Source organism: Neofelis nebulosa, chromosome 8, assembly GCF_028018385.1.
Source record: "Neofelis nebulosa isolate mNeoNeb1 chromosome 8, mNeoNeb1.pri, whole genome shotgun sequence".
NCBI lineage: Eukaryota > Metazoa > Chordata > Mammalia > Carnivora > Felidae > Neofelis > Neofelis nebulosa.
In genome coordinates, this window is record NC_080789.1 from 14,825,185 (window position 1) to 14,844,893 (window position 19,709).

A 19,709-nucleotide genomic window follows, 5' to 3' on the forward strand; every position below is an offset into this window, starting at 1 on the left:
CCTCTCTTGAGGGCGCCCCCTGGAGCTCACCCGGCGAGCGGGCGGCTGGCGGCCTGCGCCAACCCAGGCCGCTGGGCGTCATGCGATCGATGACTCGGCGCGCAACGGCGCCGCCTGGGAGCGGGAGGACCACAATGCGCAGGCGCCGAGACTGCCGCGGCGAGCGAGCTAGGCGAGGGTAGCCGCTATTCTGCGGCCGGGCGGTGCGGACCCCTTCCGGGCGTGCGTGGAGAATGTTAGCGCCGAGAGAGAGGCTGCACAGTATGTGACTCGCCCCTCCGCAAGGCCCAGGCGTGCCTGGTTCTTACCGCACTTCCTCCGTGGCGCCCAGCTCCAGCGGCAGGCATCTGTTCTGAGAAGCCTTAGGTTGAGCCCAGGCTCTGGTAGTTTCCTCGTGTTACTGCAAAATATGAAACAGCTTTTAGTCCGTCACCTAAATCAGAGGGTATAGTAGTAATCTGCTGCATAGCAGTCACCCCAAAGCTTAGCAGCTTAAAACAACGAACAGTTATGGTCCTGTAGATTCTGTACATCAGGAGTTTGGGCATGGAGTGGCTGGGTGGTTCTGTCTCGGTCTCTCGTGACATTGCAGTCAAGATGCAGGCCAAGGCTGCATTTGTCTGAAGTCTTGACTCAGGCTGGAAAACCTGCTTGCAGGATAAGCTCACTCACAGTCCCGTTGGCGGGAGGCCTGTTTTTCATGGCACGGACCTCTTGAGTGTCCCCAGGATATGGCATCTGGCTTCCCTCAGAACACGTGATCCCAGAGAGACCAAATCAGAAGCTACAATGTCTTTTGTGATGCAGCCTCGGAAGTCACACATCACTTCTGTCATTCTAACCAACCCGTCAGTGTGGGAGGATCAATCCAAAGGCATGAATACCAATAGACAGGGATCATCGGGACCCACGTGGGAGGCCCACTACCGTTGAGGGTCTGACAGTGATGATGATGATGATGATGATGATGATGATGATACCTTGGAGAATCTTCAGATCTCATCTTTGTGTGATAGCCGGTTGTCCAAACTATAGTAAGAGTCAAATGAAGTTTCTTCCACTAGGTGGCAGTACTTGTCCACATCCTGACCTTCATTAAATAAGCACGTCTTGGACACCGACTTTCTGACAGATACTATCCCAGGTGCTGGGGTCTCAGAGAACGGAAAAGGCATGTTCCTACCGGTGCAGAGTTAACAGCTGAGTGAGTCAATTCTTGTAGTAGAGCATAATAAGTGTTTTGTTTATGATAGAGATCAGAACAATGCTGGGCACAGGGGTACATAGAGAGGGGTTGTGCCAGTAGGGTTCTTGATTGGCAAGGAATATGAGATTGAGGAAGGGTGGCAGGACCAGGGTGGCTCAATGTGGCCAGAGAGAAGGACAGTGTGTACATCTCAGATAAAGAAGAGCCTTGAACTGAGCAAAGGATTTGGGACACATTCTAGAATGTTTGGTAAGTCAATGAAGAGTTTTAAGCAGAGGATTCTTTATCAGACGTTGCTTACTTCTGAGCAATAGAGACTAGCTTTGGCTAAGAAGAAAAGGAACATGTTTAAAAGGATTCTGGATAGCTCAGGGAATTTGGTGGAGGACTAAAGAAGTGGTTCCTGGATAATTCCAGAAATGGAACTCAACCACGCTGCAGAACTGGCCTGATGAGGAAACTATCATGACTGGGATTGCTGCTGCTGCCCCACCCGGCCCCGGAGGAAACTGTCACCCTGACAGGAACCACTGTGGAATGGCTGCCACCCTCATATGCCACATGTTTTTGCAGCCTCCTGCACCAACAAAATGCCAGGTTTCCAAAAGAACCTGTTTCCTCACTTTGCTCACTTCTAAATCAAAGGCTCATAGGGATGCATCTGCTTGAGGGAGATCGAGTCCCATGTCTGAGTCCTGGCTACAAAGGAGAATGAGATTGAGAGTCTGAACTCCTTCCTTGGGAAGGCAAGACTTCAAATAATTGGAATTTCTGCCAAGTGTAGACAGGCCATTCAAAAGATGATAGGAAGCCATGAGTCTGAATGGTGTACACCACAAGGGGCATAGGTCATATCTGAATTGTGAATCTATCGCTGGTCAAGTACGGGGGATATATATTAGATCAGAGTTCCTCAACCTTGGCACTGTTGACATTTGGGGCCTCGTAAGTCGTAGTTGTGGAGGACTATTCTGTGCCTTGTAAGATGTTCAGCAGCATCCCTGGTCTGTCCACAAATGCTACTAGAAACCTCTCTCTCAGTTGTAGAGCAAAAGATGTCCTCAAACTTTGCCCCATGTTCCCCAGAAGGCAAAATTGTCTTGAATGTAGGGACCAGCTCAGTTAGGAGACTCTTTTGGTAACTGAAAGAAGAAAGCAATTAGTGGGATGACAGTAAGAATGTAGACGATGGGTGAGCAGGGGTGATGTTACAGAGATAGACATAATAGAAGTTGGAAAATGGCTATATTTGGAGGCCTTATTGGTTAGGATACAGCTTCAGCTACCCTAACAGAGATCTGAATAGTAACCTAAGAAAGATAGAAGTCTGTTTCTCTCTGAGATACCATTTTTGGAGAAAACAGTGCAAGGCTAATATGGTGGCCATCTTTAAAGACCATCTACCACAGTCCACCTCTCGGTACTGCGTAACCCTGGATAAGTTACTACCTATAAAAATGAAAATAGTAACAAGAATGTATCAGACAGCCGTGTTGTAAAGGTTAAGTGAGAGAATACCTTTGGTTCTGTCTTTTGTTTTAAGCCACTACATTTGCGACCATTTGTTAAAACAACGGAAAACTAATCTACCTGGGATCCTTGTCTCAATCCTTTGCCCAGTAGGATGTAACCACCGGCATGGCAGAAGTAATCCAATCACAGGGATTTAGCAGGGTCCTGGAAGAGAACCAGAGCATCTTCAAGGCACTGCCAAGATTTAAGGTATTCTAGAGGATGATCATCCAAAACCTCAAAGATCCATGACAATGATCTCTCAACTATTTCTCTCCTTGAGAATTTTTTTTTTCTCTTACAGATCCCACTTTAATGTCTGCAAGCAACAGTTACTGCAACTTTCAAAGAGTTCAGAAATGTAAATTTCTTTTTTTTTTTTTAATGAGCCATTTCATAGAATACTACAAAGGGATAATGTCACTCTTCTGTGGGAATACATTGGCTCCCAAGGCTTTCTTTTTTTTTTTAATGTTATATTTAAAATGGTTTTAGGTTTATGGAATGATTCTGAAGACTTATATACCACATACTCAATTTTCCCTATTAGTAATATTTTAATGTTTATTTATTTTTGAGAGAGAGAGAGCACAGTGTGCAGGGGAGGGGCAAAGAGAAAAGAGAGACAGGATCCAAAGCAGGCTCTGTGCTGACAGCAGAGAGCCTGATGTGGGACTCAAACTCATGAACGAACCATGAGATCATGACCTTAACCAACTGAGCCACCCAGATGCCCGGTTGATGCATTTGTATTAACCAAAGTCTATACTTTATTCAGATTCTCTCTGTTTTTTCCTAATCTCCTTTTTCTGTTCCAGGATCCCACCTAGGAGACCACATTACACCTAGTCATCATGTCTCCTTGGGCTTCTCTTGGCTGTGACAGTTTCTTAGACTTCCTTTTTTTCTTTTTTTTTAAATGACCTTAACAGTTTTAAGAATTACTTGTCAGGTATTTTGTAGAACATCCTTCAATTTGTCTGATATTTTCTCATGATTAGACTGAGGTAATGTGCTCCTGGGAGGTAGACCGCAAAAGTCCAGGTTCCATTCTCATGTCAACAGTGCATACTGTCCATATAACTTCTCACTGTTGATGTTAACTCAGATCACTTGGCTTCTCCACTGTAAAGTTACTCCTTTTTTCTCCTTTTTATATTGTATCCTTTGGAAGAAAGTCACTGTGTGCAGCCCACACTTAGAGTGGGAGTTATGCCCTACCTCCTTAGGAGTGGAGTATGTACATACATTATTTGAATTTCCTCTATACAGGAGATTTGTTCTGTTTTCTATTTATTCAGTCCTTTATTTATATCAGTGTGGAGTTACATTTCTTTTATTCTTTGGCTTATAATCTAATACTACTTCATTTATCTGTTTTTGCTCAAATTGTTCTGGCTTTGACCACTGGGACATCTTTCAGTTGGCTACTGTATCCATTTGATATCACTGTGGATTTTTGTTCACTTCTTCTGTGTTTTCTTTTTTTTCTGGTTTTGAGCACTTTCTTATTTTCTGTTACTATAAGATGCTTTAGGACAATTTTGTATATTTCCTGCCCCAACCTTAGAATCAGCCATTTTTCCACAGTGCCCCAGTTCCTTTTACTGAAGAGTGGTATTAGAAACCAATATCTGGGGGGCGCCTGGGTGGCTCAGTCTGTTGAGTGTCCGACTTCAGCTCAGGTCACGATCTCACTGTCTGTGAGTTCAAGCCCCGCGTCAGGCTCTGTGCTGACAGCTGGGAGCCTGGAGCCTGTTTCGGGTTCTGTGTGCGTGTCTCTCTCTCTTTGCCCCTCCCCTACTCATGCTCGCTCTCTCTCTCTCTGTCTCTCTGTCAAAAATAAACATTAAAAAATTAAAAAAAAAAAAAAAGAAACCAATATCTGGGTGCTAGGTGTGCTCATTGCTGTTGGGGTATTATTGCTTCTAAGCCTTCTCAGCTGACACATCTGAGAGATATGTATATGTACATTTTCCATACATAACCATCTATATCTATGTATGAAGCTGAGCATGAGTTCATTCTCATGTTGCCAACTCTAATCCATTGCCACATGATCATTCTGGTCACCTTCTTTGCTTTGTCTGTAAATTCCCAATCCAACTGTGACAACTCTAGCTCCACCCCATCCACCATCCATTTATTTAATCATTCGTTTCCAGTATCTAGCAGTTTCACAGTTCTTAACCCATACCCTTGTCAAAAACAGACTTGTCAACTGCAGTACAATGCTTCATCAACAGTGCGTGTAGCCCTTCGTCTTACAGACTCCATTCTTTCCCAAACTGACCCAGGTCACCATCTTGTTCCCCAATCCCATTCAGCAAGGTTGTTTCATACATTTATAATACATTTAGATTCTTTTCTCACATTCTGCATTCTGTCATGGACCTCTCAATCTCCTACGTGATTTTTTTTTAAGTTTACATACATTAAGATTTACTCTTTGACCCGTAAAGTTTTATCAGTTTTGACAAATGCGTAATGTCTTGTTTCACCAACCTGAAACATCCCCTGTGCTTCAACTTACTTCACCACCACTCTTACGTGCCCCTCCCCCCCGCCACCAAACCTCTGGCAATTACGGGTCTCTTTACCATCACTTTACTTTTGCCTTTTCCAGAATGACATGTAATTGGAATCAGAATGTGGATAGAATTTTCTGGCTTCATGACTGGCTTCTTTTACTTAACAATATGTGTTTAAGATTAATCCATGTCTTTTTTGGCTTCATAGCTTATTTCTTTTTCATGCTGAATAACATTCCACTGTATGGTTGTATTATAGTTTATCCATTCACCTATTGATAAACTGGTTGCTCCTAGTTTGGAGCAATTGTGAACAAAACTTCTATAAATATTTGTGTTTGTGCAGGCTTTTATGTGGACCTAAATTTTCAAATCAGTTGGATAAACACCCAGGAACACCATTGCTGGATCATATGGCAAGACTAGGTTTAATTTTGCAGGAAAGTGCCAAACTGTTTTCCAAAGTGGCTGTACCACTTTGTATTCCCATTAGCAGTGAATGAGACTTGCATTAATTTGTATTGTCAGGTTGTTTTTCATTTTAGCCATTTTAACAGATGGTGTCTTGTTGCTTGATTTTGCAATTCCTGATAATGCTGAGCATCTTTCTGTATGTTTATTTGCCATCAATACATCTTCAGTGAGGTGTTTTCAGCTCTCTTGCCCACTTTTTAAAATGTAATTTATTGTCAAGTTGGCTAACATACAGTGTATACAGTGTGCTGTTGGTTTTGGGGGTAGATTCCCATGATTCATCTCTTACATACAATACCCAGTGCTCATCCCAACAAGTGCCCTCATCAATGCCCGTCACCCATTTTCCCCTCTCCCCTGCCTCCCTCCATCAACCCTGAGTTTGTTCTCTGTATTTAAGAGTCTCTTATGGTTTGCCTCCCTCCCTCTCTGTTTGAAACTGTTTTTTCCCCTTGCCTTCCCCCATGGTCTTCTGTTAAGTTTCTCAATTTCCACATATGAGTGAAAACATATGATACCTGTCTTTCTCTGACTTATTTCACTTAGCATAATACCCTCCAGTTCCATCCACATTATTGCAAATAGTAGGATTTTATTCTTTCTCATTCTTTCTCATTCCATTGTATATATAAACCACATCTTCTTTATCCATTCATTAGTTGATGGACATCTGGGCTCTTTCCATAATTTGGCTGTTGTTGAAAGCACTGCTATAAACATTGGGGTACATGTGCCCCTATGAATCAGCACCCCTGTATCCTTTGGATAAATTCCTAGTAGTGCTATTGCTGGATCATAGGGTAGTTCTATTTTTAATTTTTTGAGGAACCCCCACACTATTTTCTAGAGCAGGTGCACCAGTTTGCACTCCCACTAGCAGTGCAAGAGTGTTCCCATTTCTCCACATCCTCACCAGCATTTGTTGTTTTCTGAGTTGTTAACTTTAGCCACTCTGACTGGTGTGAGGTGGTATCTCAATGTGGTTTTGATTTGTATTTCCCTTATGATAAGTGATACTGAACATCTTTTCATGTGTCTGTTGGCTGTCTGGATGTCTTCTTTGGAAAAGTGTCTATTCATGTCTTCTGCCCATTTCTTCACTGGATTATTTGTTTTTCAGGTGTTGTTAAGTTTGGTAAGTTCTTTATAGATTTTGGATACTAACCCTTTATCCAATATGTCATTTGCAAATATCTTCTCCCATTCCATCGGTTGCCTTTTAGTTTTGTTGATTGTTTCCTTTACAGTGCAGAAGCTTTCTATCTTGACAAGGTTTCAATGGTTCATTTTTGCTTTTATTTCTCTTGCCTTTGGAGATATGTTAAGCAAGAAATTGCTGTGGCCAAGGTCAAAGAAGTTTTTGCCTGCTTTCTCCTCTAGGATTTTGATGGTTTCCTGTCTCACATTTAGGTCTTTCATCCATTTTGAGTTTATTTTTGTGTATGGTGTAAGAAAGTGGTCCAGGTTCATTTTTCTGCATGTTGCTGTCCAGTTCTCCCAGCACCATTTGCTAAAGAGACTGTCTTTTTTCCATTGGATATTCTTCCCTGCTTTGTCAAATATTAGTTAACCATACATTCGTGGGTCCACTTCTGGGTTCTCTATTTTATTCCATTAGTCTGTGTTTGTTTTTGTGCTAATACCATACCGTCTGGATGATTACAGCTTTGTAGTAGAAGCTAAAGTCCGGGATTGTGATGCCTCCCACTTTGGTTTTCTTTTTCAATATTACTTTGGCTGTTCAGGGTCTTTTGTGGTTCCATACAAATTTTAGGATTGTTTGTTCTAGCTTTGAGAAGAATGCTGGTGCAATTTTGATTGGGATTGCATTGAATATGTAGATTGTTTTGGGTAGTATTGACGTTTTAACAATATTTGTTCTTCTAATCCATGAGCATGGAATGTTTTTCTATTTCTTTGTGTCTTCTTCAATTTATTTTCACAAGTTTCCTATAGTTTTCAGCATATAGATCTTTTACATCTTTGGTTAGGTTTATTCCTAGGTATTTTATGGTTCTTGGTGCAATTGTAAATGGGATCGATTTCTTGATTTCTCTTTCTGTTGCTTCATTATTGATGTATAGAAATGCAACCAATTTCTGTACATTGATTTTGTATCCTGCAACTTTGCTGAATTTATGTGTCCGTTCTAGCAGCTTTTTGGTAAAGTCTTTAAGGTTTTCCATGTAGAGTATCTTGTCATCTGCAAAAAGTTAAAGTTTGACTTCTTTGCCAATCTGGATGCCTTTTATTTCATTTTGTTGTCCGATTGCTAAGGCTAGGACTTCCAACACTATGTTAAACAACACTGGTGAGAGTGGACATCCCTGTCATATTCCTGATTTCAGGGGGAAAGCTCTCAGTTTTTCCCCATTTAGCATGATATCAGCTGTGGGCTTTTCATATATGTCTTGTCCAATTTTTAATTATATTTTTCTTATTGTTGAGTTTCCTTTAGTTTCCCAAATATAAATCAAATTTCTTTGCATGATAAAAACCCTTCATAGTCCAGCTGGAAACCACTTTCTTCAATCTTCCCAATGATCCCTATTCACACTGCACTAATCCAAAATACATCCCCCCTGGCCCCCCACTTTACATCCTCTCCCACAAGTAAGTTTGTATGCCTCTGTGATTTTGCACATGCTGATCCTTCTACCCGGAATACCTTCTTCAAAGAAAAGTGTGTTGCTCCTTCCTTTTGCTCCAAGAGCACTTGGAACATACTTTTGAATGTTATCCATCATATTACAGTGCAATTATTTGCATATCAGGCTTTCTCTAGTCTTGGGTTATGAGTTTCTTAAGAGGACAAGGCAGGTTTTATCCATCTTCAACAACATCCAGTCCCCACCTCCATTGTTAGGCCCGGTTAAGCAAAATTTAAAATGGTATAAAGATATTCATGCTTATCTCTGAGTTCTTGGTATATCTGTTTGGAAAGTATGATCTTCATTCTGTCTCTACCTGAGAATGCCAGATTGGGCTTAGTTTGAGTGTTTACTTACAAATCCAATACATTTTCCAGAATCTTGAGCTTTAATTTGCACAGTTTCTAATTTAGTAGGTCTGGAGAAGGGCTTGAGAGTTTGCATTTCTAATGATTTCCAGGTGGTGCTGCTGTGAAACTACACTTTGGGAACCACTGGTCTGGACCATGTGATCTTGCTGTGGTTGTTTTGGGTTGTCTTAACAGTACGAAGCACTTTGAGGTAGGTGTGCTTGGTAAGAAATTGAAATGGACCTTAAATAAGTGTTGTGAGATGAAATTTGGACCATGCAAGCTAGAAAAAGCATCTTCAGAAGCTGTTAAGATGATTAAAACCCTATCCAAGGACCAAATTAAGATATATGGAATCTGTTGAAAGAAACAAAATAAAAATATAAAAATATTCTTGGAAAGCAAACTAGAAGGAAGCATACAAAAGACAGGGATAAGGGATGGGAGGAGCCCCAAGGATTTTCACCATTTGCTATGTAAACTTCAGTCTTGTTTGAATCTGTCACCTCTGTCACCAAGAGAATGTTTTCAAATATGTTTTGGATAATTAAGAATAATATTATTAGGAATATTAGAATCTGGCCCTCAAGAGGAGCCATGTTCTATAGCAAGGGCTAGATAGAATACTTGAATATACTTTATTTTCTTGATTCTCAACCAAGGTTGTCCAAGGACATTAGACAGGTATAGACTGGAGATATTTTGGTCACAACTAAGGTAGGAGAAAATGGTGCTACTAACATCAGGGCAGAGGCCAGGGATGCTGTTATATGTCCCACAGCACACAGGACAGCCCCCACATGAAAGAATTGTATGGCCCAAAATGTCAATAGCACTAAGGTGGAGAAACCCTTGTCTGTGTGATGTGGGCTCACACTGATGTTTCTCAGACATTTCAAAGTTGTATTACACTATCATGAGTGCTTGGTTCCACAATATCCCTCATGTCTCATAAGGGTCATGTATGTACATTTCAAATTTAACATGAATTTAAATTCACTTTGAACCGCAAATAATAAAATGTAGTTCCCTTTCACACAACTGATAATAAGTAGAGGTAAGTGGGTAAGTGGATTTGTTTATTTTTCAAAACCAGGAGGGAGATAGTGCCATAAACCATTCCAGAATGTGACTGGTGGGAGGGCCATGGTCTAGATAGATCAGTCACCACAGGCATCAGGAGAGGGTGGCCTGGAACAGATCTGGGAAGAGAGGGGGAGATGCTTCCAAGTGATAAGATGATTCTGCCAGATGTCTCCTCAGCCCTTCCAGGGTGAACTGTAGGGTCACTGATCTCTCTTGAGAGCCACACAAATTCCAGACAGCTTCCTCTGGTCAGTAATAGGCTAGCAACTTCAAACAAACACATGTATCTGTGTCACTGTCACAGATTCAGTTAGCAACTTGGAAAAGCAGATGTATTAACTAGCAACAGCATCCTTCTCTCTCCTCACCTTCCACATCCCCTGGGCTGTGGGCTGCCCTTTAACCACTTCCTGAAGAAGCAGTTTGGCATAGTGGTTAAGAGAACAGACTCCGGGAGGTAGGACAACTGGGTCCTGAGTCCTGGCTCTACAGCCTTAACTGTGACACCTAAGCTTAGGCATATACTTAACCTCTTAGTTTCCTCATCTATAAAATTTAGATAATATTAGTACCTCATACAGTCTTGGTGGGGATTTAATGAGGTAATATATGGTTGGTGCCCAGAGCATAACAAAAAATAGATGTTAGCTCTTATTTTTTCCTACCTCCTATTCCTTCTTCAGGGTGTCCTTTTAACCAGATTTCACCAATACAGAATGTTGGCACACCCCCCCCCCCAACCCCATATACAGATGATCCCTACCCCTCTCACTTTTCTCTCCTGCAAGAATAATATGATTTGTCTTCCAAGCTCAAATGAAGTCTGGTATTCAGATAGCTTTTTTCTATATGGGAATAGCGTGGACATTCTAAGAAGCAGGATGCTCAGTTCCTTAACACTGTTAAGGAACACTAACATCTTGACCTCTTTCTTTAATGAACAATTATTCTACCTAGTTAATTATAATGTTTCTTTGGAGTTTTAATTAAAAGCATCCCTTGATCTGTAGAGACTAACAGCAGTCAGCCATTAGTAAGTGAAATAATTAATCTTACCTTCTAGATTGCCATCGTGGGTAGGCTGGATAATCAGGATTTCCCAGCAAATTTTCAGTTAAATCTGAAAAACTAAAATAAATAATGAAACTGGGCACAGTGCTACTGGCTTTGTCATGATGACAAATTCAGCAAATTTACCCTAAAGCAACTCCTTTAGCAGAAAGGAGGCTAACTGAGCTGACTTCCCAGGTCCCTTCCAAATAAAATAAAACACACTAGCTGCACTCTCTTCTTCCATCTTTGTTTCCTAAACTTGAATTATTAGAGCCTCCTTTTCTAGCATTATTCCATGTCCCACCTGAGTTGCACCATTATTTCGTTTTCCCCATAAATCAACCCACTTCTTAAACTATATGTACATTTGTTTAAAAGGGGAAGCTATATAAACGGAAAACATACTCATTTCCAAATAGAGAGTAAATGTAAAAAATAAATACCATAGAAACTAAACTTTGTATGTTTTTTTTAAAGTAGGCTCCACACCTAATGTGAGGTTTGAACTCACAACCCCAAGATCAAGAGTCTCACGTTCTACTGACTGAGGCAGCCAGGCACCCCAACTTTGTATGTTTCTCAAAAGTTGTTTAAAATATCTTTTAAATTATTAATTTAAAATAAAAAAGAGAAAATATAGTAGTAACGCATCTTATTAACACTGTATGAAAAACTATGTGCTAGCTCAATCAGCTTAATTGCCTCAGCGACTCTGAAGTGTAAGCATGGTCTCCACTTGTACACAGGATGGTGGAGACCCAGACAAGTGGAGTACGTTGTCCGGGGTGCCGGGTGGGGTGGGCAGGGCAGGTCCCTGTAAGGCGAGAGCCCTGGAGCACTGCAGGACAGAGACCCCTGGTTCACTTTCTCCAGGCCACCCTTCCAGAAAACTCTCCTCAAATCCTGCACCAGATGCCCCAGAATACACAACAGTGACTCAGGTTTCCACCAGATCTTCTAGGACAAAAGGAAAAATTAATACTTGCGTCAGGAAAAGTACTGCTGTTTTACAACGTTCAGCTTTCCTGTAAGTCTAGCAGATCCTGTGCAGCTGGTTAATGGACAGGAGAGGCACATAGGAGGCCGAGTGGACTGGGGATCTTTGCGACAGAAAAAGAATGGGGCAGCAGGGGATGAAGGTGAAGGCAGGCAGCCGCTCTGGGCAGGAGAGATGGGAGGAAACCTGGGACCGTGAGGGAAGAGAGAGAGAAAGAGGAGAAACAGGCACTGACACCCAGGGAAGATTCTGAGGAAAGGACAGAAATATGAATCGTTTTCCATGTGATGTGTGATGTCACTCCTCTTCTCCCATGTCTACTTTTGTATTCTTTTTCCTCATATGCTAAAAACAATCACAATAAAATTTCAAGTGTTTAAGTTTCCAGCTCCTGAGATGATCCCACATCCCTCCAGTAGCACATGCACCACGGGAAACCGCCTCTCACATGCACCTGTCCACTTCTGTGGCTTTCACTTCGCCTCTAGGATGATGACTTAGAAATTCGTTATTTCCAGCAGACCTTTCCCCAAACTCCAACTCCCCACGTGACACCGCTGTTCGGATGTCCAGTATTTCTGCCCTTCCTACGTCACAGACGCACAGCCCACCTTTGCTGTTCCCTCCACCCATTCCCTTCTGTGCTTTGCCCACCTGGCTTCTTGTGCTTAGATCTCAGCTCAAATATACCTCCTCAGAGAAGCCCTCCTGGACCATCTTGCAGAGTAAACATGCCTCCACCAGTGACATCACCCTACCAATTACAAGACAACCACATTCCCTATTTCCTTCATAGCACATGTCACAATGTATACATTTTTATTTTGTTTACTTATTTATTTTGTGTCTTCATCTAATAAACTCCACATGGACAGAGATTCTGTCTTTTTTACTGAAGAGATCTTTGCACACCGTAGGTGCCCAATATTTGTGAATTTAATGCATGGAATCTGTGATGACAGACAATAAAAGATTCTATGAGGAAAATGTCTTCGGGCTTGTATCACCATTGATAAGGCCACATACTAATAAATAAAATTTTACAGCACTTTACCATTTTAAGAGCAAATTCTTACGGCTTATTGCTATGGTCTGAATGTTTGTGTCCCTCCAAAGTTCATATGTTGAAATGCTAGTCCCCGAAGGTGATAGTATCTGTAGGTGGAGATTTTGTGAGGTGCTCAAGTCATGAAGGTGGAACCCTGACGAATGGGATTAATGCCTCATAAAAGAGGCTCCAGAGAGATCCCCGCCTCCTTCCACTGCGTGAGGACATTGGCAGAAGGTGCTGGCTGTGAACCAGGAAGATGTGATCGTGCTGGCTCCTTAATCTTGGACTTCCCAGCCTCCAGAACTGTGAGCAATACATTTCTGTTCATACACTGTAGCAGCCCAAACAGACTGATGGCTGACAGCACTTTTTTTCACCAGAACCTATCAAGGTAGATACTATTCTTACTCCCATTTTGTCCCTAAGGAAACGCAAGTTAAAAAGGCAAATGTAACTGGAGGCACACTAGATGAGAAACCTGGAAACGTGCCTGTTCTTATTAGGGTTCCCAATCTCCTCGGTTTTCCCAAGACTGCCCTGGTTTTCGTACGGAAAACCCTGCATCCTGGGGAACGACGGCAGTTTGGTCACTGTATCTTACCCTGAAAACTGTAAGTAAGATGTTAGACACTTTATACAAGCAGATTCCCTGGCCATGTAAAATGTAATGAGTAAAATATGGGGATGGGAGTACAGACGAGGTTTAGAACCTACAGATGTGAAGTCACATGGTGGTGGCTGCACCCACCCAACCTACCTCAAAGGAATGCTGGGAGCGGAAGGCACTAACAACCTGAAAAGGAACAGACACTTAGAGATATCATCTGTGCTCCTACCCTGCAAGATAAAGGTGGTAACTAGATCAGCCCGGTTACCAAGCCTCATGCTGTCAGACTGAATCTGATCCACCAAAAGTCCAAAAGGTATTGTGAGCAGTGAGGGGCCACCCACTGCAGGGACCCTGACCAGGAGAAACTGGCTTATTTTCCCAGAGAGGAAAATTCTTCCTCTTCCAATTCAAAACAATTTGACACCTTTTCCAGTATCCTGGAAGTCTCAACTTAATCATTCTGGTAATGTAGTCGTAATAATTTCATGTGTGTGTGTGTGTGTGTGTGTGTGTGTGTGTGTGTGTGTGTTGGCAGGGGGTAATCATTGCATGGGTGGCATTGTCTACTCATCTAGGTAGAGGCTGTAGTGTTCATTCATGTTATTGGGCAATTGAAGTGTAGCAATTATACATTACATTTTGAAAGAGGCAGTTTAAAAAATCCACCACTAGATGATTCAGACTTAATTATCTTGTCTTTTCAGCAGCTGAGTTCAAGGCTCAAGTGGAGAACACATAGCTTCAAAGGCAGAAGGAATCAAAGGTGCTCCCCAGCGTTGGATGCTTCCTCCACTTGAGGTAAGAATCATGAACAAACTTCTCTGCCAGCACAACATCTCCCAACAGGGATTACCCTCTTAATGGAGATGCCCCGGATCTGGTAGAACACCTTGGACAGTCAGCTGTCACATAGCCTGAGTCCTTACTGTCTGCCTAGGTTTTTCTGTTTTGTGTTTGTTTTCCTGTCACTCATGCCTCCCCCAGAAGACTATGAATAGGCCTAAGAAAGAAAAGAGAGCTTGTTTGGAGGATAAACTTAGTTTTGCATCATTCAGCAATGTTGTATTAAGATGGTCGCTCAATCGTCTGGACTTACTTATGCCTTCATTTCAGTGAGGAACCCAGCTCAGTGGCAGAAAATTCTAGCTTACCTCTGAACTAGTGCGGATGTAGGAGTAAGGAATTGCTGTGATCTCTGTGCTTTGGGGCCAGGTCTTAAACCACATCAGTGACCTACATCTTGCCAGAGCAAAGGACACTCCCACTTGCCCGAATTGTTTAACCTGTTTGTGTTAAGTATAGAGTTTGGGGAAGACTAAGTAAATTTTCAAGGCCTTGTCATTAGAGATCTTGGTAAAATCAGATGTGTTGGCTGAATCCCTTGAAATTAGTCCCCAGTTCTGCCCATATTCAATACCTGTTGGTTTAGACTCCTTACACTCATTTTGTCTTAACCATTAAGTTGGAATATTCTGACAGCCTAGGCTTCTTTAAACCAATTGGCTTAATTTTTCAACCTTTCCCTTGTTTTAAAGGCTACATTTAATTCATTTATCACTCATTTAACTGATTTTTCCAAAGTCTGTCAGAGGTCCCCTCTGTGAATACTTATGGTAAGTCAACCTGTCTCAGGAATTTTCTAAGTTGTCCTGGAGTTTTCTTATTTCTGGTCATCAGAATGGCTTAGGCAAAGGTCATCTAATATATTTGTGTTTTTATTTATTAAGTTTTAACTTTAATTCCAGTTAGTTGACATACAGTGTTATATTAGTTTGAGGTGTATAAATAGTGATTCAACAATTCTACACGTCACCCAGTGCTCATCACAACAAGTGCACTCCTTAATCCCTATCACCTATTTCACCCATCCCCCCACCCACTTCCCTTCTGGTAACAATCTGTTCTCTTTAGTCAAGAGTCTTTTTCTTAGTTTGTCATGTACATATGACATATATATTATATAATATATATAATCTTTTTTCCTTTGCTCATTTGTTTTGTTTCTTAAATTCCACATATGACTGAAATCATCTGGTATTCATCTTTCTCTGACTGACTTATTTCCCTTAACATTATACTCTCTAGCTCCATTCATGTTGTTGTAACTGGCAAGATTTCATTCTTATTTATGGCTGAATGATATTCCATTGTGAGTGTGTGTGTGTGTGTGTGTGTACACCACATCTTCTTTATCCATTCATCTATCAGTGGATACTTGGCTGGTTCCATAATTTAGCTGTTATAAGTAATGCTGTTATAAACATAGGAGTGCATGTATCTCTTTGCATTAGTGTTTTTGTATTTTTTGGGTAAATATCTAGTAGTGCAATTACTAGATCATATGGTAATTCTATTTTTAACTTTCTGAGGATCTTCCATACTGTTTTTCCACAGTGGCTGTACCAGTTTGCATCCCTACCAGCAGTGCACAAGTGTTCCTTTTTCTCCATATCCTTTGCCAACACTTGTTGTTTCTTGTGTTGTTGATTTTAGCCATACTGACAGGTGTGGGGTGATATCTCATTGTGGTGGTTTTTTTTAAATTTTTTTTAATGTTTATTTATTTCTGAGACAGAAAGAGACAGAGCATGAGTGGGGGAGGGGCAGGGAGAGAGGGAGAACACAGAATTCGAAGCAGGCTCCGGGCTCTGAGCTGTCAGCACAGAGCCCGACGCGGGGCTCGAACTCACAAACCGTGAGATCGTGACCTGAGCCGAAGCCAGTCATTCAACTGACTGAGCCACCCAGGCACCCCTCATTGTGGTTTTGATTTGCATTTCCCTGATGATCAGTAATGAGCATCTTTTCATGTGTCTGGTTGGGCATCTGGATGTCTTCTTTGGAGAAATGTCTATTCATGTCTTCTGCCCATTTTTTAATTAGATTCTTGTAAGGTTTTGGGGTGTTGAGTTGTATATGTTCTTTATATATTTTGGATACTAACCCTTTATCACATATATCACTTGCAAATATCTTCTCCTATTCTATAAGTTGCCTTTAGTTTTGTTGATTGTTTCCTTAACAGTGTAAAAGCTTTTTATTTTGAAGTAGTCCCAATAGTTTATTTTTGCTTTTATTTCCCTGCCTCAGGGGACATATCTAGAAAAATGTTGCTATGGTAGGGCCATCTAATTTAGAAGTGTTATTCTGTCTGTTCATTGGTATAGTAATTTAATGAGGTTTTGAATCTTGGAAAGAAACAAATCCTTAGAACCAAAAAAATAGGTAACTAGTTGGCAGGGTATATAAGTCATCTTGGATTCCTTCTTTTAGGGCAATTTATCCTGCCCTTACTTGTCAGCCAAATTACTTAACCTTTTAGGACTCATCTCCTTGCTTGACAAGGTTCCTTCCCTCCCCTGTCCATAAATTATCATCCTAACAAACAATTCAACTGAAAGTTACATACAGTCTATCCTTTTATAGCCCAGTAATTTCATTCACTCATAAAATTTCCAGAGGAAAAATGTTTTTCTATGTGCAGTTTTGAGTTCCTGGATCTCCATCAAAGTAGACCATTTCAGAAACGTCCTTTAACCAAGAAGATAAATAGATTTTTGCTGCTGGAAAGGAATTTAAAATTCCATTTGTGCCCAAGAAAATACAAAAGCATTTGCACTTTGGTGCTTGAAAATTTCCAGATGCTTAATGATTTTTTTTCTACATAGAAAATGGCATCATATAACTCATATTTAAAGTTCCCAGATGAAGGGTCGCCTGGGTGGCTCAGTCAGTTAAGCAACCAACTTGGGCTCAGGTCATGATCTCGCAGTCTGTGGGTTTAAGCCTCATGTTGGGCTCTGTGCTGACAGCTCAGAGCCTGGACCCTGCTTTGGATTCTGTATCTCCCTCTCTCTCTGCCCCTCCCCAACTCACACTCTGTGTATGTCTCTCTCTCTCTCTCTCTCTCTCTCTCTCTCTCTCAAAAATAAATAGATGTCAAAAAAAATTAAGTTCCCAGATAAAAATGAAAAATCTAGCACTTATCAAGTAATTAAATTCATAAACACTAACATTGGGAGCCAGAAGAGCAAGTTGTGATTGCCAGGTGCCTGATTTACTACATGGTCTCAGATAGGTCACCAGACTAAGTCTCTGTGTCCATATGCCTAAGATGGAGGTAGGATAATAGCAACATCTACCTCCAAGAATTGTTGTGAGTTTTGTAAATGGTAAAAAAAAAAAATACAAATTTATTATTTTAGTTGTTACTCCATTAATAAGTAACAACTCTGCTTTGGCTTATTATGCTCTTTTACTGTAGTAATGAAGAACTATTTAGATGATGGTTTGGTTTTCTCATTTTTTTTCACACTTTTCTAGAACCTTTCTTAGTTAACCAAAATCTTGTAAGCCAGTCAGTTGGTCAGTTAGAAAATATTTATTGAGGTCCTATTATGTGCCCGGCAGAGAGATCATTTCAACCTTAATCTGGATACAGTGGAGTGTGTATAGAATTTTTGGTCTAACATTTTTTTTTCCTTTTGCTTTCCACTGCTTTGAAAATGTTTCCCTCTTTTTAAAAAATCCCTCTCGTGCCTGCCTGGGTATATGGCACATCCATTTACAATTATTTGCCCACAGCCATGTCAGTGTGCCTGCACATCAGCATGGCTTCACCATTTGTTAAAATGTGGAAATACTTTCATACTAGTTGGTGAATAGTCATTAACCTCAGCCCCAGGACTGTTCCCCTCACCCCCATAGCTTCATCCATCTCTGCCTGTCCCCCTCTCTGAGACCCCTGGACAACAAGGATCAAAGAGGGCCTAGTGCAGATGGTAATAGGACCTAACCCCTGCGTCCATTCTAACTGAGTATAAGATGTTGATATCACCATGCTCCCGCTTGCTTGTCCTACTCTCCACATTTCCTCCAACTCTCTGACCAGAGATCAGTCCCCTACTCGAGTCCCTCCCCCTTGGCTCTTACTGTCATTGCTCTGTGCTTCCCTTGGTGTCTTCTGCATCCTGACTATCCCCAAGCCACCCCTCTGTAGCCCCGCCCCCAGCACTGCTGCCCCTTTCTGCACATTGTCCTGTACAACCAAATCAACTCTATGGGGATGAAACATCACACGGAGTGCATAAGGCCATAGCAGTGTTAAGATACTGAAATGCCTCAGTTTCTAATAGTAAATAGTCACTGTGAATCCCTCACCCTATCCCCAGTACCCCAACCACACTGGCCAGTCCATCCAAGACTTCTCCTGTCCCCATGATCCAGTACCTACCCTCCCAACCCTGCCCCCAGACTGTGGCCAACATCTGTTTTAATGGGTGCATATGCTTCACTAGTGTACAAATGCTTTGTTAATCGCCTCTGCAAAGAACTGTATTATAATTCAGAGCGAGGTAAGGACTCTTCCTTCATTTAGAATTCATTGATTCATTCTACCAATGTTTACCCATCACTCTGTATCTGAGACACTAAGCTGGCTCTAGGACCTCCAAACCAGATGAGGTCTCTGCCCTCATGGCACTTACATTTTGGTAGGAGAGACAGACAATATGTGAGAAAATAAATGTACACACATGAATAAATATATATATTGACCAAAGATTCCTTCTCATTCAGAAGGAAATGAGATTAATTAACTTAGGGAAGTCAGAAATGCTTCAGAAAGAAGGCTGTGTTTAAAATGGACCTTAAGGAAGGGCGCCTGGGTGGCTCAGTCGGTCCGACTTTGGCTCAGGTGGCTTGGGTCATGATCTCGGAGTTCGTGAGTTTGTGCCCCACATCGGGTTCTGTGTTGACAGCTCGGAGCCTGGAGCCTGCTTGGGTTTCTGTGTTTCCCTCTCTTTCTCTGTCCCTCCCCCACTCACTCTCTGTCTTTCTCTCTCTCTCTGTTTCTCTCTCTCTCTCAAAAATGAATAAACATTAAAAATTTTTTTAAAAATAAAAAAATATAAAATGGACCTTAAGGATGCACAGGGTTTCTGCCGGCCTAAGTGAAGAAGAACAGTATAAGCGTAGGCATTAGGCATGAAGCATGGTGGGTGTTTAGGAACCAGGAGTCCAGTTTGTCTGGACAGTGGGGTACATGGAGAGGGCTCCTGGGAGATTGGGTGAGAAATGTAAACATGTTGACTGAGCCAGGCTCTTCTCACACCTAAAGGTGGACTTATGCACCACAGAACAGAGAGGTCAAGATCCCAGTTCTCAACCTCATGGCCCTCCAGCAAAA

General features: G+C 41.6%; 1 protein-coding gene across 11 annotated transcripts in view; it reads left to right on the forward strand.

The window, feature by feature from the left end:
* The first annotated feature begins 152 nt into the window (after positions 1-152).
* Positions 153-19,709, forward strand: part of BPIFC (BPI fold containing family C) — a 54,674-nt gene continuing 35,117 nt past the window's right edge. The window contains exons 1-5 of one of the 11 annotated variants that reach the window (XM_058741481.1): positions 814-1,204; positions 2,828-2,929; positions 3,024-3,080; positions 8,836-8,936; positions 14,227-14,320. In XM_058741481.1, coding sequence (XP_058597464.1) covers positions 14,303-14,320 — 18 coding nt within the window. In that variant the 5' untranslated portion in view covers positions 814-1,204; positions 2,828-2,929; positions 3,024-3,080; positions 8,836-8,936; positions 14,227-14,302. Of the gene's footprint in view, positions 262-813; positions 3,081-8,835; positions 8,937-13,006; positions 13,218-13,294; positions 13,836-13,868; positions 13,986-14,226; positions 14,321-19,709 lie in introns of those variants that run through there. The other 10 variants (XM_058741485.1, XM_058741484.1, XM_058741480.1 and 7 more) reach the window with 10 other exon arrangements.